This window comes from Lissotriton helveticus, chromosome 9 (genome assembly GCF_964261635.1).
Source record: "Lissotriton helveticus chromosome 9, aLisHel1.1, whole genome shotgun sequence".
NCBI lineage: Eukaryota > Metazoa > Chordata > Amphibia > Caudata > Salamandridae > Lissotriton > Lissotriton helveticus.
Window position 1 is genome coordinate 561,728,467 of NC_136070.1, and position 24,504 is coordinate 561,752,970.

Genomic DNA, 24,504 nt, shown 5'->3' on the forward strand with positions numbered 1-24,504 from the left:
CAGCTACGGCAAGCCCTGGGGGTCAAGCTTCCTCCCCCCCCTCCCCTGGTGCCCCAAACTTCCCCAGGGGGGCAAGCCTCCCCCTGGTCGGCTGCCCCCCCAAATCCCCATTCTGGAGGAGAGAGAAGCCGGTGCCCCCGTACGAGATTCTAAAACAGAGTGCACCTTCGAACTGAGATCCTTTGAAATACACAACAAAATGTAAGTGCCTCTAAACGAACTGTATGAATTAATGAATGAGAGGTTTTTCTTAAGCGCACGGCTGCACAAAAGAGTATCCAGATGCTTTAGGCAACTAGGGACGGAAAAGAAACTATTACTAAAGTATGAATAAAAATGTTTTCAGTCCTTTCTTAAATGTTGATTCTTCCGTGATGCATCTCAGATGCCCAGACATCTGATTCCACATACTGGCCTCTTTAACTGTAAACGAGGAGCCTCCTCTGAGTTGTTTTTTTAATTGGGGTGCTAAGATTAAACCAGTACTACTGGAATGCAGGGACCTCCTTTGTCTATATTCTTTGATCCTCTCATTTAGATAACACAGGCTATTTGTCGTGAAGAGCTTGATGTGTCAAAGTCAGAGTCTTGCAAAAAGAACAATTGATGGACAGAATGCAGAACAATGTCATACATGTACCTCAGTACAGAGATCTGGGTCTAAATCCATCGTTTTTTTGCTCATCAAGCCATTCCAGTTTGAACCCAGACCGATGCAAATCAGTCTTGACCCTGCGCCCAATAGGAAGTCAGAGTCTTGTACATTTTGTGTTGCCAGACCGGTAGCCAGTGCAGTTTCTCCCATAATAGAGATACCGATGTGTACTTAAAATACACATACTTCAGAATATATCAGCAGTTAAGAAGGCAAAAATTAGACACTTTTTTTTCTAATTCTGAAGTGTGATGGAAACAAACCCTTGCAAGTATTCTCAAGCAATACTCTAGGTGAACCTTCCAGTATTTTTTGCTGATTTTTTTTTTTTACTTCAAAGCCACTTCAACTGAGAATGTGCTCACTATACAAGAGCATACACACTCATCCCATTTGTGTATGACTTTCATCCATAAATTGAGAAATATGGATGTGGCCTAGAAGCCAGAGCTGGTGACTTTCAATTTGGTGAAGCAGTTTCAAATCATGGCTTTGGCTCTGGGCAAATTACGTAGGGCCTGGTTTATTATTTTGCAGATGGCCCACTGCTCCACCAGAGGGATGGAGTAAATTACTCCGTCCCCGTGGCGGAAAGACCATGTGCCAAATTTATAAATGTCTGCCAAGCAGGCGGTCATTTATAATGCATTGGCAGGAACTCCCATGGTCCAGGTCGTGACATTTACTATTGCTATTAGAGAGGGACGCAAAAAACATCAAAGAGTATGTTATATTGGCAATTAGCAACATTTTTGAAAGCTTGTTTGCAATTGTATTAAAAAATTGTCCCCATCTCATGTCTGTTAGAGCTAGGTGGATCAGGAAAGTTTGCTGTTCTAAACATTGGTTCAGGGCTCTAACACGTTTGGGAAGCGCTGCTCTACATACAATGGCAAGTTTCTTACGTCGGGCAGTATCCACTAAAGGAGGCTGAACATTGTTAAAAAGCAATGGAAGTGCTTGAGCCAAAACTTAAAAACCAATGCGGCTACAAAAGCTCTGCATTTTTATAGCTACAGGCCAGCACTTCCATAAGTCAAGGTAAGGCAGCAGCTTTGGGATATCACTTAATGTTGACACCAAATTACTGGAAAAAGCCCAAACATTGTCTTTGTTTAGTTTGTGAAAAACATAACAGAATGCAAAATTCCATTTGCAGAAGCATTGAAAATTCTTGCACCATTTCTGTGTATAGTTTGTCTATGGCATTATTCAAGAGACTCACCATATGTGTGTGTATATGTGTGCGCCCACACAAGGCCCGTGCATATTTGAGTGAATGAAGCAAATCTCCACATTTGTTGCCCATATGTGATCTCCTATATTTGCATTTTTTTAAAATAATGTGTCAGTGATTCTTACAAGGCCTGGATATATATTACAACCTCGAAGAATCCTCTTCGCCAGAGAGCCAAATGAAAATTAGAATGATTTGTAACATTTCTGTCAGTTCCTGTATAGCCCACTAAGCTCTGCCTGTTCAAGGCTGTTAGCTTATTATCTGAACAATATTTGGCCTCAAACAAACTGTCATTCTACACATATATTTACATATTATTTTCCCCATTGACAAATCTGATTTTTCAAAAATTCTGCTTTTCACCCAATAACTCTTCCTGTGCTTGAAATTCACCTGCATCTCCGTCTCTTCCTTGCTTCCAGAAGTGGTGCCACCAGGAGACAAAAAGGAGTGCTACCTAAACTTTGATGACACTGTCTTCTGTGACAGTGTTCTGGCAACCAACATCACCCGGCAAGAGTGCTGCTGCTCGATCGGAGCTGGCTGGGGTGACCACTGTGAGATCTATCCCTGCCCTGTGACCAACTCAGGTAAGAGGCCTTGCCTGACCATTTGTGTGGTTATGGGTGGTTTTGCAACATTCAGAACAAATTACAAAAAAGCTGATTGGAGGTTTCCAAAAGCTTTCTTCCCTTCTGATAAAAATTAGAAATGCTTTTAACATTAACTACATGGAGCCTTCATTCCCCACTAGATGTTTGAGACCTGATTGTAATCACAAGCAAGAAAATAGTCTGATGAAGTGGGGAAAAGGTCCCAAAGCTACAGGTTGTACAGTAAAGAGTCTGATGATCAAATACCCAGTTGAGTGTGAAACTACAGTGGCATACAGGAGATCTCAGCGGCATATACAGAATGTGATTCTGCCCCGTACAGTGCTTGCTCTTCCCTCGCTAAGTAATTTGAATTACCACTTATAAACAACCTTCCAGTTAAACGGATAAGCCTCAAGCCTGGAAATGTCTATAACTGAAGAGGAGATTGCAGACTCAACAGCTAATATGCATCCAGGGAAAGCCCAGGACCAAATGGATTCCCAGAAGAATATTACAGGCATTTTAAATCACCTTTGATATTTCACCTCCTAAATATGACCCTTGAATCAATGCAGGAGGGCACTCTTCTCAATGACCTTGATATGGCCACAATTGTGGTTGCTCCAAAATCAGGAGGGCAACCAGACTGCTATTCCTTGATGTTGAAGTCAAAGTATTTGCCAAGATATTGCCAGTTAGACTGTTTAAGGTGCTGACCTCCATTATACATCCTGATGAACATGGCTTCTTGCCACATAGAAGTACACATCACTGTTCCAGGAAGGTGCATGCTGCGATTTCAAAGTCTTTCAAGCTTGAAGGACAGATCATGTTGTTTCTGGACTTTGAGAAGGATTTAAATTCACTAACCTAGGACTCCTCTTCAAGTCTTGTGTAAGATGAACTTTTGCACAAAGTTGCTTTCCTACATGGCGCTCTTATACAAAAATCCACAAGCCACAGTTGGTGTGAAAGGGACCCTTCCAGTCCCCTTTTGTTCTTAGAAGGAGCCCTTGACAGGGCTGCCCGCTCTCGTCCTTTCTGTTCATGCTGGCAATAGACCCCTCCTGGGCTGCCTCCTGTGTGGCGCATAGGTTCAAGGCTTCCAATGGGTAAACAGCTTGGAAGGTAGAATATCCCTGTACGTGGACCACCTCCTCTTTTGCACACACAACTGATCCCATCCATATTTATACATATCCTAGATATATATGGAAATGTTTTAATTTCCTACTAAACATTAAAGAAAGTTTCAGCTTTATTAAGGACACAGTGGTGAGGATTATGCTCACAACTCTTTACTTTCCCTGCTCAGCCATGTTCAGAGTGTACCCATTTTAAGCTTTATGAAATACACTCTATTCCGAATCAATCCTCAACTGATTAGAAGACTCCAGACCATTCAAAATTCCTTGGCCAGGCTCACACTCAACCTCCCACCCTGCAGTCACATCATCCCACAGCTCAAAGACCTCCACTGACTTTCATCCAAAAAACAAGCACTCTTCAAACTCCTTACATGCATATACAGACTTACACAATATTGGCCCCATTACCTAACTGTAAGGGAGCTGCCTTTTTATGTACTGTACCAAAATGAGTTACACTTTGTAGAAAGTCCAGATGACTCTTATTGGCTTACATGGCTTAAATAAATAATACCAAATGCTCTCTTTTGTGTTAGTGTGGGCGAGCAGTTTAGGTCTATCAGAGGGAAGTGTTATGCATTTGTTGAGTCAATAAATGAGACAAACCCGGGGGCGTGGCTAGCCAGCCAAAATGGCTGACGCAAACCTTTAACCACCATTCCCCTAAGGATCCGAAAAATTATCCTACACGAGTGCTATCCCAAACTCTGCTGGTTGGGACCGGACGCCTGAAGCTCTGCGGCGCCTGATGAGCCTAATGCTGGGCTAAATGACACGCTGAAACCACAAACCTGTGAGTGACGAACGCACAGCTTTTTCTGCTGAGAGGCCGCATGCGGGCGTCTGAGGCTGTAAAATGGCCGCCCACGTCTGAGTGCCGGCGCTGGGAGGGACCTTCGCCCGGACCTGATGCAACATCACCACAGGCGGGAGGATCAGGAGTTAAGCTGCGCAACGCCCCCTTCCCCAGAGCTTTACGGGCCTGTCTACAGTGAGGCTGAGCGTGGGCACCTGCAATTAGAAGATGGCAGCCCGCGCCTAAGAGCTCGCGCCCGGGGCTGTGGGGGATCCCCGACTGGACCTGGTGCTGCGCGGCACGAACATCATCACAAGAGGGAGGCCTGCAACTGCATCGGAACTGTGCTGCGGCAACCCCCGAAGTCACAGGAGCGTCCTCCCCCACATACAGTTGCTGAGGTAGAGAGGTCGACAATGAGGTTTGTTTACCCGCGCCCATGCCCATACAAGACGGCGGCGGTGGTGACAGTGGAAAGGGGTGGATTGCAGCACCGCCACTAAGCGCAGTCTGATACTGGGGACACTGTGGAGACCATTTGACCCCCCTGACTGCGGCTCCTCTCTCCTGGGCCATTACTTCTAACGACAAAGCTGTCTGGGGGGCGATAGGCTGGGGTCACGCAGAGATGGCAATCTGCTAAAGAGGGGCTGCCCACAACGGATACAGTGACACCCCACAGTGCTTGGTAGATACAGGCCCCAGGGAACCATGGGTCTTGGAGCGCCCCTGCGCAGCGAAGATGGGCATAGGCCGCTGAGCGGGCAGTGATGATCTGTGGTAGCGACTAAGAGCAGTCACGTGCTGCAGTGCCCCGCTGTGCGTTAGCAATACGGCCTAACCACACTACACGAGACGCCATACTGTGCACCAAAGAGAAGGCCGCAGTTGACACACTAGCAACGCCTGTGGGGGAATAATTGAACTGAGCTAAGCGGACTCAAGCTGACAGCCGAGATAGCGATGGGGAGCCTCCGATCCCCTCACCCGGACTCTGAGAGTCAACCCAACGTAGCACGGTCGTCCTGGTACAGAGTGGACACACTAGAAGCGCATGTGCGCTGCAGGCTCCCACTCCCACACACGTGGTTCGCTGGTGTCTGAAGAGACGGACCTCACTTGGGAAACCACCACCGGAAAGCATAACATCGACTGTCAACTACCCACGAATGCCCACGGCGCAGCAGCTTGTATTGGGCCGTATGAGAGCCAAACTGCAACAGGGGCCTCTACGCACAGACTGCTTGGACCCCGCAAACATGAGCGCCGGAGGGGGGATAGGGCCAGCGACCACTGCCCTGGATGCCAAAATGGACTTCGCACTCGCAGTAGTGGAAAGGATCGGGACTGCGCTGGACCACACTAGGACATCCCTGGAGACTCGGCTAGACAAAGTCACCTGAGACTTCACCTTGCCCCATGTAGACCACCGCAAGTTGGCTGAAAAAGTCACTACACATGGCCAAACACTACCAAAACTCCAGCCTATAATGCAATGCGGCTGCATTGTAAGATTTGATGGACCGCGTTCACGACCTGGAAGACAGAGCGGAAGATGCGGAAGGCCGCTCCCGCCGCAACAACATCCGCGTAGTAGGCCTGCTGGAAGGAGAAGAGGGGAGAAACTCAGAGCAATTCAAGGAGCGGTGGCTGCACGTCCTCTTACCCCAAGGAACATTGTCACAGCAATTTGCGGTTGAGAGAGCCCACCGCATGCCAGCACAGAGACCTCAGCCAGGAGCCAGACCTCGCCCATTCATTTTCAAATTGCTAAACTACATGGACAGCAATGCGGTACTCCGAGAAAAGCGCAAGATAGACGGCCTCAAGGTGAGCGGCAGTCAGGTTATGCTCTTCCCAGACTACGCAACTTTAGTGCAGAGACGCAGGAGTAACTATACAACGCCAACTCGGGACTCTAGAACTACCATATTCGTTGCTGTTCCCAGGTCGATTACGAGTGGTCACAAAAGAAGGGACTTGCTTCTTTGACTACCCCGAAGGGGCGTGGGACTGGCTGGAGAAGTCGGGGCTGTGGACAGGCGTGAGGCGCTCGGTCTCAGAAGGAGACAACTCCGTGGGCAGAAGAACAAGGAGACGTCGGAGGCGAGAACCCCTAGAGGAATCTAATGCCGGGGCCTGCAGCACCGAGCCTGGAGAAAATACGGAAGGAAAGACTGGGCGCTCTAGCAGCGGTCACAACTCTTGATCCCCGCATCCTAAAGAAAGACCGGACTGCTACACACGGGAAACATCGGTGGCCAGTGGCTCCTCGTCGCCATCAACCGAGATATCCGAAGAGCTCAACTTACCAGCGATTACCCCACAAACTGCTGATGGCATCATATGAAAAAGAGACTGTCGAGATAGACTCTGGCATAAGCAGCCCACGCAAGTAGAACTCAGATTATTGACATCTACGATGTTGTTAGCTGAAATGTGAGGAAGCAGGTCCATTGGGTTAAACACGGCACATACTCCACACTGAGCTGATGAGACAACAGTATGTGCGCAGTTAGCAACAACACATATAGTATTGGAAGGCAAATTCACACTTAACTCCAATAACCGGGTCACTACCTCACCGGTCCCATGAGATGATCTAAATGTCTAGATAGATGGCATTCCACACATACTGGAACTAAGGGAGCGGCCATAACACAACACCACTAGCGCGTGCACCCCAACAGGCAACACACTGACCTAGTTTGGACTACTCAAGGTATGGACAGGCATTGCACAATGCCTGCCCCAGATGTTCTGTTGTTTTTAGTTCACTTATTGTTGTTAATTTTGTTGCAGCACGCCGGCACGCTTACACACGCCCCTGACCTCCGCACCTGCTGGTGCACCCCGCCCCAGCGTCCCTGTTTCTCAACTCCATCAGAAATGACACGAGTTGACGTAATCACATGGACCATGCGTGGCACGTACACACCTGCGAGTCGCTACTCCATATTTGCGTATCTCCGGAGGCACTCGGCTGCAATCACCATACTGCAGGAAACCCGCATGACCCAACTGGAACTGGACAGACTGCGCAAGCGTTGGAGGAGACAAGTGTATGCCAATACATGCTCAGCGCACGCGAGGGGCACGCTAATTTGGATAAGAGCGGGCACTCCATTCAACTGCACAGAAACGGTGACAGACCCTGCAGGCAGGTACACTTTAGTTAAGGGAACGCTCAATGGCCAGCAGATACTACAAGGCTCCATATATGCCCCAAACTGTAAACACAGACCAACCATTGTTCCTGACACAACTATCTGCAAAACTGACCCCCTACATTGGACTCCCCTGGCTGCTGGGTTGGGATTTCAACTCAGTGCTCGATGTACATATGGATAGATCCTTCCCACCCCTCCGGACGACGACAGCTGTGTCGAATGCGCGGTTGCTTTCGGACTGGCTATCGCAGTGGGCATTACCAGACCTGTGGCGGGTCTTCTATCCCACTGACCGCATCTACTCCTATTACTCAGCAGTACATGACCTGCACGTGCGGCTGGATAGAGTGGTGGGCTCCCAGTCTCTAATCCCCCTAGCTGAGGCAGCCATAACCCCATGACACTCCGATTGAACTGGGAACCTGACCTCCTCCCATACCTACTTGGCGTCTCCCACCATCTACACTGGAATATCCTGAGTTCCATGCATCCCTAGAGACGACGGTTCTCGGGTATTTTGAACTCAACGAGGAGTCGACAAGTTCCAAACTGGTGGAATGGGACGCCCACAAAATTGCTGTCATGGGCCAGTGTCTCGGGCCACGTGGAACATACGCAAGCAGCTGTCCCTGTCGCTCACTCACATAGAATCACAACTATTCCAATACGAATGAGAAGAGGAGGGTGGACGTAAACAATCCGGTCTGCTTGAAGGCCTTAGGACACAGCATGCAGAACTGATAGAAAAGCTAAGATGCCACAACTACACTGCCCACACAACTCGCACCCATACCAAAGCGGATAGAGCAGGTTGCTTACTAACCTGGCTACTGAAGCAAGAGTAGACACGCCCCAATAAGGGCCAGACGCACACCAGAGGGGACCCTAGTACACACACAGCGGGAGATACACAAAGTGATGTTAGATCATTACTCACTGCTATACCAATCCAAAGGACGCTGCTCAAGCTCCGACCTAGAGAAGTTCCTAGAACAGGTTCAACTGTCCACAGCCTTATGAGCACATCAAGAGGCACGTAACGGTCCCCTCACACTAGAGGAAATAGGAGAGGCGATGGGGTGGATGGTATCTGGGAGAACGCCGGTACCGGATGGCCTGGCGGCTGAATACTACAAAGCTTACCGGGAGCCTCTAGCGCCGCGGCTGCATGCCCTATACTCCTAGCCCTAGAGGAACACACATTGCCCCTGTTGATGCGAGAGTCCTACCTGGGGTCTCTGCTAAAACCAGACAGACACCCTGGATACAGACCACTGGCACTCCTGAATGTGGATTATAAAATATTTGCTAAAGTGCTGGCGGAGCGATTGGCACCGGTGGTTCCCGAGCTGGTCCATACTCACCAGAATGGGTTCGTGCCCAAGCGTAGCACATCGTTAAACTGAAGGAGGTTCTTCAAGGTGGCTTCAGAAGGTGTGAGGGAATGACCTAGGGCGGGATGCCCGGTACACACCTTGAGAAGGCCTTCAACTGTTTGAAGTGGAGTTACCTAGCAGCAGCGCTGTTACGGTACGACCTAGGCTGGGGTTTCCTCCAGATGGTTGACCTATTATATAAAAGTCCGACGCAGAGGCACCAGGCAGGGGTGCCCGCTGTCGCCACTCCTGTTCGCACTTGCAATAGAACGCCTGGCCGCGGCCCTACGAGCTACGCTAGGAGACGGAATACCTCTAGGGGATGCGACACACCAGGTGTCGCTATATGCGAATGACCTCCTAGTATTCATGAGGGATGTGGGAAACATACCTGCCCAACTGGAGCACACTGCGTGACTTCGCCGCTCTCTCGGACCTTAGAGTGAATGCCAACAAGTTCTTCCTATACGCCTTTGGGGGAGACACACAGGATCCGGGCTATATCTTAGAGGGCACGAAGGTGCAGTGGAAAGCAGATACTTTCCACTTCCTTGGTATTCAGATATATCGTCAGCCGACAGACCTTTTTGACTGCAATCTGGGACGTGCAGTGACAGCCATCAAATCACAAGTGAACTTTTGGAAGACGCTCCCGCTGACAGTAACTGGCAGGGTGGCTCTATCCAAGATGGTGATCCTCCCTCGACTCCTGTACTACTTTCCTAATTTGCCTATTTATGTCCCGGCGGCCTTCTTCTCCGCACTCACTAAACTGCTCAGGGACTTCCTCTGGGACAATGCACGTCACAGGATAGCGTTAGCAAAGTTGTACCTACCCACCGATCAACGGGGGCCTAGTTGCGCCTTGTTTCGAACACTACTATTTGGCTGCACAATTGCAATGGATAGCACGCTGGCTTGCCGATAAGACTCGTGAAGACACTGCGAACTTAGCCCCTCCCCTTCCTCTGGATTAAATCACAAAGCTTTTCCACCCAGCCTCTAAAGCCCCAATGCCCACCCCTGTCCTCCTGGCGGTGGCTTATAGGTGCTATCGTCGTTGTCTGTACCTCACTAAAACACTAGTCCCCTACGCACCGGCCATTCCTCTAGTAGGCTCCCCCAGCGGGCCTGGGGTGCTTACATCTTATGAACTCACGGACTGGCACGAAGCTGACATACAGACACTGGGAGACTTGTACCGGGATGGCGTGCTCATACCATATGAGTCCCTGGTTGACGAAGCGGGGCTGCCACCGGGACAATTCCTGAGACACCGCTCGCTGATCATGACACTAACTTCTAGATGGGGGGACATGCAGGACGAACCAAGGCAACACCTTACCATACAAAACCTCCACGTTATGGGACGTGGTCGGTACTCGATCCGATGGTTTGCAGCATCCCTTCGTACACACGCAGCAATAACTCTAGACCTGCTACGCCGCAAGTGGGAAGCAGACCTAGATCGGCAGTTAGAGGACAGGGAATGGGAAAAGATACTGAAGAGCCAAACACGAATTTCCAGGAACATGAGGTTCCGACAAATACAACTGTTTATAGTCCACAGAGCATACCTTACACCCGAAAAGATAAACAGCTATTTTCACCGAACGGATGCGATGTGCCCTAGATGCGAGGAGGTGGGGGTTGGACTAGTACACATGCTACGGGGCTGCCACAAGCTACACACCTATTGGCAAGCTGACGGTAAAGCGCTACACGCCTGCACGGGCCGCGACATACCTTTTGAATGACCTGTCTACCTACTGCACCACTTCCACAGATCTCCGACCACGAAAGTCTCCTCTCGCTTCCTGGACCTAGGCTTGGTGGTAGCTAGGCGGCTCCTAACTAAGAAATGAAAGGTGCGAGACCCACCACACATACTGGCATGGAAGTAATCGCTCCTAGCTCGGGCCAAAGCAGAAGGCATTGCCATTCTGCGGGAGGAAACGCTGGGGCTACGAAAGACACCTATAGCAGCACAATGGGAGGGACTACTTCAGGCCCTGATGCACACTGAGGGAAACGACTCTGGGGGCCGACCAGAGAGCGGGGGAGGTGCTCTGATGGGGGGGATGGGTAGGAGGACAGCAAGCATCTGCAGTGCCATGTAGGTCCCCGCAACCCAATGACACCTAAGGTGCGTTAAGACATGGGCGGTGGGTGCGGTCGATGACCTGTGGAGACGAGGAGAAAGATGAGGCCGCTGCAAGGTGGCAGGGGGGGAGGGTGTAGAACACACCCTTGGAAGCCGGTATACGCTGCTGTTGATTGTTTTGAGTTTTCATTATACCCTACTCAGCACATATGTCCCGGCAACCCAAAGCATCTTAGCCACCACACACCTGTCCATTCCTACGATTCTTTCCAACCCTATCAGGCACCCCACACATAACAACAGAGGCTCCGTTCCCAACAACCTCACTAAAGTCCCTCTCACTATAGACCCCTCCACCTCCCCTTGCACCCCCAGACTCAAATACATACTTCTCAATTGTAGATCGGCCCAAAAACACTCGTCGGAGGTCGCTGACCTCATCATGTCTATGAACCTTGACCTGGCCATACTAACTGAAACATGGTTAACTGAATCCTCCAACCCTATCATGGATATCCTAGCCCCCCCCCAACTACTGCATCACTAGACTTGACAGGTCCAACAAGACAGGTGGCGGAATCGCATGCATTTACAAGAGCAACCTCTCAATTAATAAAGTCACCGCCCCTTCTCTTACCTCCTGCGAATACTTCTGCCTTGATGTCATCAGTGAGAACAAACCTGTATGTTCACTACACATCATATACCACCCTCCTGGGGACAACCTCATCTTCTCCCAACAACTCATGGACACAATGTCAATCAACTCAGGACGGCAAAACACACAAATCTACCTTGGCGACTACAATCTTCACTGGAATGACTGCAGTGACGCAGTAGTTAATAGCCTCAAAAATGTCCTTAACGCTTCTGACCTCACTCAAATATGCAACAGCCCGACACATGACAAAGGCTCTATCCTCGACCTTGTCATCTCCAAAGAAGGCACCACTCAACTTGACTCAATCCAACCTTGTGACTGGTCAGACCACCATATTATCACATTCCTCATCAAGGAAAAAGTTAAACGTATCCCGGTGCAATACTCCATGCCCAAAGTTTGGAAAAGAGACCTGAGGAAACTCAATCCAAACTCTCTACCCCCTAACAGCTGCAATCTCCTACTCCCCCCTACCGACGTTACTGACGTTCAGCACCTAACTGACCACTATCTCAACTCCATGGCCTCAATAATCAATGAGGCCGCTCCAATGCAACTGAAAAGAGTATCCACCAAGATATCCAACCCCTGGTACAACGGGAGTCTCAATGAAGACAGACGGGCTATGCGAATGGCAGAGCGCACCTGGAGATCAGTTCCCTCGACACTGCACCTAAAAACTCTGAGGAAAAAGAGAAACGCATACTTCAGGAAAATAAAACGCTCAAAGTCAGAGTTCTTCAGACTCCAGCTAGACCAAGCAAAAAACTGTCCAAGTAAACTGTTCGAACTAATCCGATCACAATCTAAGGAACAACCCCCAGCTGTTGACATTATGGGCATTGCTCCTTCCTGTGAAGATTTCTCGGCTTTCTTTAACAAAAAATCTGACAATATAAGGAGCGACCTCCTCATTGACGCAAGCCTTTACTCAAAACCCAACTGCATAACACCCAATAAACTAAAAAACAATGCGACATGGTCATCCTTGGACACCTACTCTGAAGAAGAAATTGACAGAATACTCAGCACCCTAAAACCATCCAATCACCTCACTGACCCTCTTCCTGCTAACGCCGTAAAAGACTTCTCCCCTTTGCTCCTCCCACCCTGGACTAAAATTATCAATAGCTCACTTCAACAAGGAATCATCCCTGACTCCCTCAAAGTTGGACAAGTTACACCTTTACTGAAGAAACCAACAGCCGACCCCACTGATCTAAACAACTACCGTCCGATTACCAACATTCCCACTCTCGCCAAACTGTTAGAAAAATGCGTCCAACTACAACTGACAAAGCACATAGAACAGTTTGATCTCCTCAACCCACATCAATCAGGCTTCCGAGCAGGGCACAGCACTGAAACAGCTATGACTCACATAATTGACGACGCCCTCCAAATTTTAGATCAAAATGATACCTGCCTCCTCATCCTTCTTGATCTCTCTTCAGCATTTGACACTGTGAAACATGAGAACTTACTCGAACTCTTAAACACAAGAATGGGCCTCTCTGGGACTGTTCTTCATTGGTTCACTTCCTTTCTACACAACCGGTCTCAAAAATTCAAGAGCAAAAACTTGATGTCCTCTCCAGTACCGGTATCGTTAGGTGTCCCTCAAGGATCCTGCCTATCCCCTACTTTGTTCAACCTAGTTATGGAACCTCTCACCACCCTGCTACAAGCATCCAATGTACATTTTCACATGTACGCCGATGACACTCAACTATATCTCAAGTTACAATCCCCCAAAGACATCTTGCCTCTGAACTCAACGATCAGAAGCACCCAATCTTGGCTGGCCGATAACCACCTCAAACTCAATGCTATGAAAACTGAGTTCCTCCTGATCTCACCTCCCACGAAAATATCTTTTGCACAAACATGGCTTAAGCACCTAACAGCACTCAATGTTCAACCGACCATCGTGGATTCAGCAAAATCTTTAGGCATAACACTTGACACCAACCTCAACATGCAGCAGCATATCAGCAAGGCAACTAAGGGGGCGAACTTCCAAATAAATACCTTGAGGAAACTTAAACCCTTCCTCCCAGCAACAGACTTCCAAACCGCAGTACAAGCACTAGTCATCCCTCGCATAGACTACGGCAGCGTGGCCCTCTGCGGCCTCCCCCTAACTACAACTGCACCACTCAGAGCGTCACTAAACGCGGCAGCAAGACTCATCACTGGATCTAAAAAACATTCGCATATCTCCCCTGACTTTAAATCCTTGAACTGGCTGCCTCTTGAAGCCAGAATACAGTTGAAAATTGCCTGCATGACGCACAAGGCTATACACCTGAAATCACCCGGCTACCTCACTCATAAGTTGTCAATTTCCGGCGAATCCAGAACCACCAGAAGTACAAACAATCTTCTGCTGAAACCTCGAAGATTCCGGAAGGAAAAAACCTACAAACGCTCCTTCTCAGGAATGGCGCCCAGGATCTGGAACTCACTCCCCACTGAAACCAGACTCATCTCCTCTACTCTTCTTTTTAAGAAAGAAGTCAAAAATATCCTCATGGCTAAATACACTTGAACAACTACGTTTGATTCACAATGCGTCGATCAGTATTACTGGTCCGATTCCTATGCACATGTGTTTTTACTTGTATTATCCTAAATTGTCTAGGTTCTTGCTCCCTCATATCTGTATTATTTTCTATTTTTGTACTATATACATTGTTTTGATGACCTACCTTCCAACTATGCCATGCTACCTCATACCTGTACTATATGTAATATTTTTACTATTTACATTAACTTGATGACCTACCTCCTACTATGCTCCCTCGTTTCCCTACCCTTCCACCTGCCTTTGTAAAGCGCTCTGTTATCTGCAAAGATCTTGTTCGCGCTATATAAAACTTTCAAAATAAATAAATAAATAAATGTTCACTTATAACGTCTGTGCCTTTGCCCGAACTGTACGATCCACAAAGACTCAGCATAAACCGCAATTAGATCCACATGAATAGCATATGATGACTATTATCCTTGTTGAATATGCATTATCTGTCGAGATCCAGCTTGCAGCTGAGCCTGCAACAAGCACAAAATGCATATTTGCCGTAAGCTGCTAAGCAACCGTAATATCTCTTGAACGCTGACAGATGGTTCGCTATATGGTCAATTTTATGTGATACATGTTATCTTTATGAAGATGTAACCTTTAAAAATATATAAAACCAGATTTAAACAACAACAACAAAAATGTGACAAACCCTCTAGAAAAAACTCAAGAAAAATAACGTATTTTAATGGAATTTTTAAAATAAAGAACTTCGTAATCGGGTAAGTACTTTTTGAGCTATCAATTTTTACAGTTAAGAAAAAATGTTACACAAATGCGCTTTTACGCTTTAATACTTTCCTATGGAGAAAGAATCATATACGGCATACAAGTATTTGCAATCGTATTTTGGGGATCCCTTTTGGACTTAAAGTGCTAGGGGGTCAGATCCACCAGCTGTTCGGGTTTACCTGCCCTGGAGTGTCCGGGTGCAGAGGTGCTGGACGGATTGGTAGCATTGCGCACTAGACTATTAACAAAGGGGGGGGCCTAGAAACAGGCTGCAGAGAGGGACTTGGGGACAAGTCCCGGAACTCCCAATGGAGGGCTCAGTTTGTGAGGCTCTTGGGAGCATGTGGGGCACAGTTGATGGGCCGAAGAGCTCAGGTGCAGAGGGTTGTGGTCGACTGCTCCCATGATTCGAAGGCACTCACAGTTGTTGGTCAGACCTGCAGAGGGGGGCAAAACAGGACTGTTGGGCCACTCTCAGTGCTGACCTTGGAGATGCTCATGTCCCTCATCGGCTGATCAGACTTGATGTGGTCGTAGTCCAGATTGGATTACAAACAAGCCTTGGTTGCTGCAATGGGTCCATTACCTCGAGTGTTAGTGCAGGGCAGCACCTGTGGGTCCTGGCATCTCCAACCTTGGTGGAGAGATAGATCTGACCTCCTGGAGCATTGTGACCTCCCACTGGGTGGCTGCTGAATTGTTAGACCCAGTGGCCAGCAGAGTGGTGAACCGGACGTTGCGGTCGGTGCCTGCAGGTTGCAGGGAAGTGGCTCCTCTACTTCAAGGGATATGCTGGCTGGTTGGCGAAGTGCTGGTAGACCTCCAAGGCTTCTGGAAGATGCAGAGCTGTAGGACAAGTCTGGTTGTCACAATTGTTGGGACAGGAGCAGGCAGACAGGGTGTGACAAAACCAAGATGGTAGAATTCTTCCTTCATGGAGCACATCAGGCAGCCAACCTTAGGGGTGTGACTTGCCTGGTGGTGCAACACGCCTACTGCATAGCTAATTTCCCATTTGCCCTGGTGCCAAATGGGCCGAAGGGCAAGGAGTGGCGTCTTCCATGTCTGGGTGAAGCCAGGGTCGCATATCAAAGACGACAGCGGCTTTGAAGCCCCGGCCTTGATATGCTTAATCACTAGGCACCCTGCTGGAGAAGGTGTGAACACCTTCCTCCAGAGCAGGCATTGTTTCTGGCCTCAGAGAGTTTGGGCTCCCACCTGCAGGGGTTCAGAAACATGTCTGTGGTGGCAGCCTGGGTGATACCAGCCCACCAGCACACTAGTAGCCTGGTAGGTTTTCAGGGGGCACCGCTAAGGAGCCCTCTGGGTGCTTGTTTTAATAAATCCACTTCTGGCATCAGTATGGATTTGTTAAGACAAGGTGTTTGATACCAAACACCAGAGGTTTCAGTAAAGCCATCATGTGGCTGGGTAACTGTTAATGACCATTGCCCAGTACATATACTTAAGATGGCTTCTCTTTTCACATGCATTATTTAGTAACTGAACTAGACATCACAGGGGTGTATCTGCTCATGTAGATATGCCCTGACATGTAATATAATGCACCTTGCTTTATGGCTATAGGCCTGCTGTAGGGGTGACTTACATATAATACATGCAGTGACTTTGGCATGGCACACAGGGAATGTGTCATGTTGTGTTTTCACAACGGTTCACACCCTTTCACGCATCCTGCAAAGGCAGGATGCACGCAATTTCTGTGTGGGTCCCTTAGGGTGGCATAATACATGCTGCAGCCGTAAGGGACCTTCTTTAGTACCCATGCTCTGGGTACCAGTGGTACCCTTTAATATGGAACCCTTTAATATGGACTTACAGTCCTTGCCAACTGGTGAACAAGTGAGCATGTCTTTGTTTTAAGGAAAGAGCACTGGCACTGGAGCCTGGTTAGCAGGCTTCAGTACACTGTCAGAGTCAAAAACTAGCATCAAGTAGTTCTAAAGGGGGCAAATATTCATGGGACAACTGCAACAAAATTCCAATGTTCGAGGCATATGAGCTGTAGATCATTTGCGTTAGCATAGATCGCCATCTGGTGTTGGGCTCAGATGTTTGCACTTTGTTTTTGGCAATGGCGATCTATGCTAACGCATATGAATCTACAAATCTACATGCCTAGAACAGATGCATACTGGGTAAGTAGCATTTTCCTTCCTACACTCACCAACCGCATAAACTTCCACAACCTCCGCTCATCCTGACTACTACACTTGCACACCCCCACATACTGAGAATCTAAATCAAATTCAGTGGACTACTCCCTTCCTTGTGCAGCTCTGCCTGGTAGCTTCTGCCCCTGCCCCCAAGCTCCCTGCTGCTGACCTCCTGACCCTTGGGTCAGTGGTTCGAGGCCCGCATGCACCCGCCTGCGCCTCATCTCTAGTCGTCTAGTGGTAGAGTGTCACTGCTCTGATGCTGGACTGCGCTCTGTCTCTTTTTCCAGTTTTTTTCTGGCTTCTCTGCTTTTTCTTTATGTCCTTTTCTCCATTATTGCACTTTTTCCTCTTTTCCTCCTCTCTCCTTGTGCCTTTGCCATGCTTTGCCCCTGCTGCTGCAATGCCCCGCCCCTTCCAGTGCCAGTTTTCAGTTTCCCGCCTCTCAGCTGTCCAGCCCAACTCACACACTACTTAATGACATCCGCTGTGCAGCTGTGCTCAGTGGGCGTGCCAAAGGCAAGCCCGTCTGCGCCAATCCACGCCGGGACTATGCTCAGCTCCTCGGACCTTCCACCGATTCAGCGCAAGCATCCTGCTCGCTCTCAATACCAGACGCCATGCCGCCTGCCATCAGCATCACCGAAGGACACCCAAGAACCCTTCTCCTGCCGAAATTGCAGCTGCACCCTGTCCCACCTACGTGCTCCAGCTCCTCCGGATGCAATACTTGCCTACGTTAAAAGACACTTGGCCCCAGCCAGAGAAGAACCCCCAACACACAAACTGGTACAGGCAATCTATCTAATGGGAGAAGGGCGTCAGCTCACAAAATGGCTATATAAAGGCATCAGGGCACATCCTGGGATCTCCCTCATTTACTTGCGCAATAAATGGTCCTGGGATCTTGACAAGGAATTGACTGCTAAGGAGTGGGGCGGTCTGCTAGAATATCCTAACAAGGTGTCACGTAATGCCAAGTTCGAGTTCATACAGCAAATGATCTTACACAGAGCCTACCTTACTCCACACTGCCTACAGCACATGTTCCCGGAAACACAGCATCACTGCCCCAGTTGCAGGGTGGAAAATGCAGACATCCTGCACATACTGTGGTCTTGCCCCGCGCTCACAGTGTTCTGGACGGGTGTCGTTCAGAACACCAAAACTACGACAGGCATTCCTATAGGAGATACATCCAGTAGCTGCGTATTCGTTATGCACCGGCGCCCAAAATCACAAAAGGTGCAATTGTGTTTCACTGACCTAGCATTCCTTATCACCTTGGCTGCTTGTCAGATCCATCCCCTGTGCTGGACCTTAATGTAAATGGGTGTGGTCATGACGAGCTCAGCTCGTCATGAGCATCCTAGAGGTATACCTCATGACGAGCTGAGCTCGTCATGAGCACGGAAGGGGTTATACCCAAGCGCTCCATAACTATGCGGTGGAAATCGGCAAGGCTCCGACTGTTTATATGTGGCACGGGTAGGTGCTGCCATGGGGTAGTGCGGGGATCGCTGCCATCAGACAGGAGGAGGCTTGAGGTCTGCGCAAGACCCTGATATCAATGGACTGGGACCTTCTACTGGAGGCATTGAAAGCCCTTGAACCCACTCCCGTCCCTGCAGTAAATGGCGCATAGTGTTAGACCTGTAAACCGGTCTCAGACCACCTGAATCTGACCCAGGGACAGTCCAGACGCTCAGCACCATTATACACACCAAACTTGCCCTTGCGGGCTAAAGCGGGGAACCAGGGCAGAACCAGATGACAATGATACCTGCCAGGGTAGAGCCAGTAGAGGCAGGTGGGGGATGGGAAAGTCTAGGCGTTATGTTAACGCACTTGCAATCATGCCTAGTTATCTTCCTGTTGTCCTCAAAGAAACGCTTATGTAATGTGTAATGTACTAAAAGGTACGCATTGCTTGTTAGCTGATACATATTGATGACTGTAAATGGTATAATGCACTGCGTTCTACCACAACTATGTACCAAATGTACCTACGTTTATACATGACTCAAAGAAAATTAGAAAAACCAAAAGAAAACCAAAAAAAAAAGGCTTATCGGCCTTCAACCAGTTCAGCATATTGGGAAGAGATTTTGCATTTGGTGTTCCTCCAAGAACATAGACCCTGTGTCTTGCCAGGAAGATGTCATTAGTCTCTACCTTCTCCATTTGGCAAAATCTGGCTTGTAATTCTCTTCCATAAAGGTTCACTTGGCAGCCCTTACAGCCTACAGAAAATGTCCTTCACAAAACGTTGTTTTCATAATCCCGATATTCAAGGATTTTTTAGAAGGGTTGAAGGAGGTTTTCCCTCCCATCAAGCTTCCTTCCCCTCTTTGGCAGCTAAACATAGTCCTTTCCCGTCTTATGCAGGACCCTTTTGAACCCATTCAAAAGGCATCCCTGCAGCATCGCTCATGAAAAACTACTTTCCATGTAGCAAACACATCAGCTCCTAGGGTTAGCGAAATCCAGGCGTTATGTTCTAATGAACCTCACAGTTTTTCAATCTAACAAGGTAGTCATGAGGACTCATTCGAAATTTCTCCCAAAGGTTATTTTAGAATTTCATGTCAATCAGTTTATTTGCCAACCTTATTTCAGAACCCTTCAACTCCAGGTTAGAGATCTCTCCATTTCCTAGATGTAAGGCGGGTCTTGAAGTTTTTTCTAGATAAGACAGAGGACATGTGCAGATCGGACCAACTGTTTATTGTAAGAAAGTGGCTCTATATATACTGGACCAAAGTCAGGTACAGTGTGTATAGAGTCCCCAGTCCCCAGAGGTTTGGCAGAGGCTAAAGTTAGATATAACCTTACTCTCTAAAGTGGTAGCTTGGTCGAGCAGTAAGACAGTATCAGAGGACAGTGTAAAGCATTTGTTCTACACACCCAGTCGGCAAATGGTCTCACACACTCAAGAACTTAACACTAGGTCAATTGTTTTGTATCAAAAGATATAGTTGTTTTATTTTAGAACCTACAAGGTATCAAAAATATACTTTCTCAGAATGGATTATTTTAGTTCAATACTTTTCAAATAGGCAATAGACTCTGGATATAATAGTTACAGTTTGTTGCAATATGCAACACAATTTCAAACACAATGCAACATTGAGCTCAAAGGGAATTTTCAGTTAAATGCAATTTGCTACTTTGTAGATTACTTTTCCAACCACAGGACTGGATCCGAGATTCAGTCCCGGGACATGAGCTGTAAACAGTTAAGTAAAAGCGTTTTAGTTACAGTGGTGATTTTAAGGAATATTATTGTATTTTAAAAAGTTACAGAAACTTTTTCAGTTGAAATTACCAATGTTATCCTATGGAAGGAAATTCAATTTGCAGGTAAAGTATGTTCATGTTACTTTTGTAGTCCAGTACTGGACTATGGTTTCCTATGGAAGAAAATGCATGTTACTGGTAAGTACGGTTAAAATTACTTTTGTAAATCAGTACTGGACTCCTAGGTTCAGCACTGGGATATCTATCTAAAACAGGTAAGTAATTACGTTTTGGTAGTCGGTACGATTTTTAAAGAATATTTGTAGTTTGCAAAAATCGACACTTAGAAGAAATTTCACAGAAAAACAGTCAATGGTTTCCTATGGAAGAAAATTCAGGTTACTGGTAAGTACGGAAAAATTACTTTTCAGGTTTGATGCTAGGCTAAAAGATGCAGCACTGAGGTCTCTCCTGATAACAGGTGAGTAAATCGGAATTCGTTGTTCAGCTGATTTTAGACGAATATTTGGGAGTTTCAAAACTCCACACTTAGAAGAATTTTGGAGAGAAACCAGTCAACGTTACCCTATGGAAGGAATGGGGGTTATCGGCTTTTAGGTAAGTACTTGACTGGCAGAGTTAAGGTTCTGGGCATAGACTCGGGTCCCCCAGGGTCAGGTAGGTGCAGTTGGTACACCCTCAGCGGCACAGGGGCAACCGGGGGCAGAGGTAGTTAGGCCCAATGTTATCCAATGAGAGGCAGGGGGCCTTCGGTTGGTGGCTGCTGGCAAGCAGGCCACGTGGCTGTGGGAGCTGGGCTCCTGGTCACTTGCTCAGGGCAAATGGGGAAGTAGGTTTGGACCAAGGTTGCACTGCCAAGGGCACTCGGGCGGCTGGGTGCAGGGTGCTTTTGAGCCGTTAGGCGCTCAATGTTATTCAGTGGAGATCTTGGAAAGTGGAAAAAGGCTGGAGCGACCAACTCTTCGAGAGGTAAGTTGGGGTTTTGGAGGATAGTTAGTCACCCAGGAGTTGGGAACAGGGGGCCATGGGGCGCCGGGTGCAGGGGTGTCTTTTGACGTCAGGAAATCTTACCCTCAGCTGGTCGCGGTTGGAGGGGTCCCTGGTTGTGAGGCTGCAGGCGTCGTCTGGTTTGTCGAGGAGGGCCTTTGGGCACTGGACTTCTGGTCCCAGTCGCCGGTGGGAGGTCCTCGTGGTCTTGGGTCACTCAGGAACGGGCCTGGCTCGGCAGGTGCAGAGTGTGATGGATTTGCGGTTCCTGGCTGGCACCAGGGGTATTGCCGTCGGAGCAGAACCACTGCTCATAGGAGTCCCAGTCTATCAGAAGGTCAAGGCAGGCAGGTCCTCCAGAGTTTTCAAGGTTGCTACTAGCAGGAGTCGCCGGGATTTAGCAGGAGCAGGTTCAAGGATCGACAAGCCTGCAGGGCTGGGGCCTAGTCAGTTGGTGTCGTCCTTTTGTTAGCAGCTGAACAGCGGGTCTTCTTCTTCTTGACCTTCTTTCTTGTTTTCGTATCGGGATCTGAGGAAGGAAGGTTCAGGGTGCCCCTAAATACTAAATTTAGGGGCGTTACAGGTAGGGTAAGGGCAGGGACCAATGGGTCCCTGTCCTGGGGTGGGTACACCCCCTATCCTGCTCCTCTCCTGTGGGAGGGGGGCAGGAGCCTAGCTGTGAGTGGGTAGGGCTCCCCATCCTCAAGATGGCTGTTGCCCGGGTTCATGCTTCACCTCGCCTCTTCCACCTGAGGGTTGCGGTTGGCAATCTGAGGGGTGCGGTTGGCACAGGCTTGCACACCCCCTTTCCTGACATAGGGTTTCCCACCAGTCTTCCCGCCAGAGTGGGGGTCAGAACTGGTGGGGGCCAGTTGCTGAGCACAGCAAGTGGCGTGGAGAAGCTCACAAAGGCGGCTTCCCCCTGCCCATCCTGGGGAGGAAGACCTAGCACTTCGCTCAGGATGTGCATTGTTGTAGGCCCAGGAGAGCGGGGGGGGCTCTCCACCCAGGGGTCCAGCAACATATCTGCTGTGTGGCAGCCTAGGCAGCCTCTCAGACAAGACGTGGATTGTAGGTTAGGTTTCAGGGGGCATCTCTAAGATGCCCTCTGTAGTGCATTCTACATTAAATCCCACACTGGCATCAGTGTGGGTTTAATGTGCTGAGAAGTTTGATATCAAACTTGTCAGTCTTCAGTTTAGCCATTATGGTGCTGTGGAGTTCGTAAGGACAACCTCCCAGCACCATATACTCTTAATGGCATCACTGCACTTACAGTGCCTAGAAATGGCCCTGGGTACTTTAGGGGCACAGGGCTCATGCACCTGTGCCCACACCACTGGCATAGGGCACCCAGCTAGAAGGGTGACTGATGTATGCCAGGGCAGTGGGTTAGTGGGCATGGCACACAGGGATGTGTTCCATGTCGACTCTTTGTTTAGTTCTGCACCAGGACACTCAGCCTGCAAAGGCAGTGTGTGTGTGTGTCAGGGTGCAGGGCCCCTAAGGGTGGCACAATAAGTGCTGCAGCCCTTAGGGGTCTTCTCTGGTCACAATGCCCTGGGTACCATGGTACCATTTACCAGGGGCTGACATGTAGCCAGAGATGCAAATTGGGTTTTAGTTTCAATAAAGTTTTAGGGAAGGAACACAGGCCCAGGGCACCTGAATGGCAGGAGCCCAGGGCACATCAGCAATTCATCAAAAAGTGGGGGCATACCATGCAAGAAAGATGGCACTTTCTCACATTTATCAATTATGGCCCGGTCCATACAGGGTTGGCCACTCCCAAACAATCCATCTCCAGGTTGATAGTATCTTGCATACTGATAGGTTTCCAAAAATCCAACAAGACGTTGTCAGGTAGACCTAAGGCATATCCTACCATGGGCAAAGCAGCTACTGCCACTTTGATGAGAAATGTCCCTATTGCAGAGATTTGTAAAGCAGCCACATGGAGATCAGTTCACACATTCACCAAACACTATTGTTTGGACTCAGATGCTCGGGCAGATGCTCAAGTAGGACAAACCTCCCTCAGAAATGTATTTGCTCAATCCAGTCTATCTTCACTCCTCTGTCTTTCCACCGCATTTTCTGGGTATGGACGTGCTATTCTATTCGAATGCTTTTGACTATCAATGGAGATCCCCCAAAAGAGATGGTATGGTTTCTTACCTGTAATCCCAGATCTCTCCTGGGGGAATCTCCATTGAAGTCATAAGGGACCCTCCCTACTCCCCGGTGGACATAGCAGAGGAAATTATTGGATTTACATATCACTAACACTTCCCGTCAACAAGGACCTGAGGCAGCTGCCACCTGTTATGTATGCTAGGATGCTGTGCAGTTTCTGGGTCCTTAAAGGCACACACGCTGTTTAAAACTCACATAAAACAGCCTATGGTGCTACACTTCCTTACTATCCTTCATTACTTACTTTTACATAAAAGGGTTTGTAAAAACATTTACCTAAATTATACAAATATATGGGTACATTGACCCTTTTGTAAGTACAATCTGAAGAATCTCACCACTGTAGCCTGGGTTGAGGCAGCATATAATGTTCTTGCTTGAATGATTGTGCTGACCGTCCTGAAGAAAGGCGAATGTCTATACTTAAGAAGCTGATCTATGAAGAAGTGCTCCTGGATTCCCACACATGGGTGGAACTATTCAATTACTTATGACTTCAGTGGAGATTTCCTCAAGAGAGAACTGGGATTATATGTAAAAAAACATACCTTACCAGGAATCCTTAATCTGGTGATGTGACAGATATCGCTCTTGATAAATAAAATTATTGTTTTACTTACTCCTCTCACACCTGAGTTTTGATGTTTTTATGCAAGTAAATGTTTCTACCATGAAACTTCACTAGAGATATAATCAGTACAGTAAAAGTCCCAGTTGTGTTGCCCTCACTTTATGTACACTGCTAACTAACTGGCCGTTGAATGGACACCCCATGCCTTGTTCAATAAATATACATTTAGTTATCTGTCTTGATTTATTGT

The 24,504-nt window shown here is 48.2% G+C and overlaps 1 protein-coding gene across 4 annotated transcripts in view; it reads left to right on the top strand.

Moving 5' to 3' along the window:
* LTBP3 (latent transforming growth factor beta binding protein 3) overlaps positions 1-24,504 on the top strand; it is an 872,522-nt gene that overhangs the window by 725,733 nt on the left and 122,285 nt on the right. For all 4 annotated transcript variants that reach the window (XM_078660467.1, XM_078660465.1, XM_078660464.1 and 1 more), the window contains one exon: positions 2,318-2,485. In XM_078660467.1, coding sequence (XP_078516593.1) covers positions 2,318-2,485 — 168 coding nt within the window. The remainder of the gene's footprint in view (positions 1-2,317; positions 2,486-24,504) is intronic.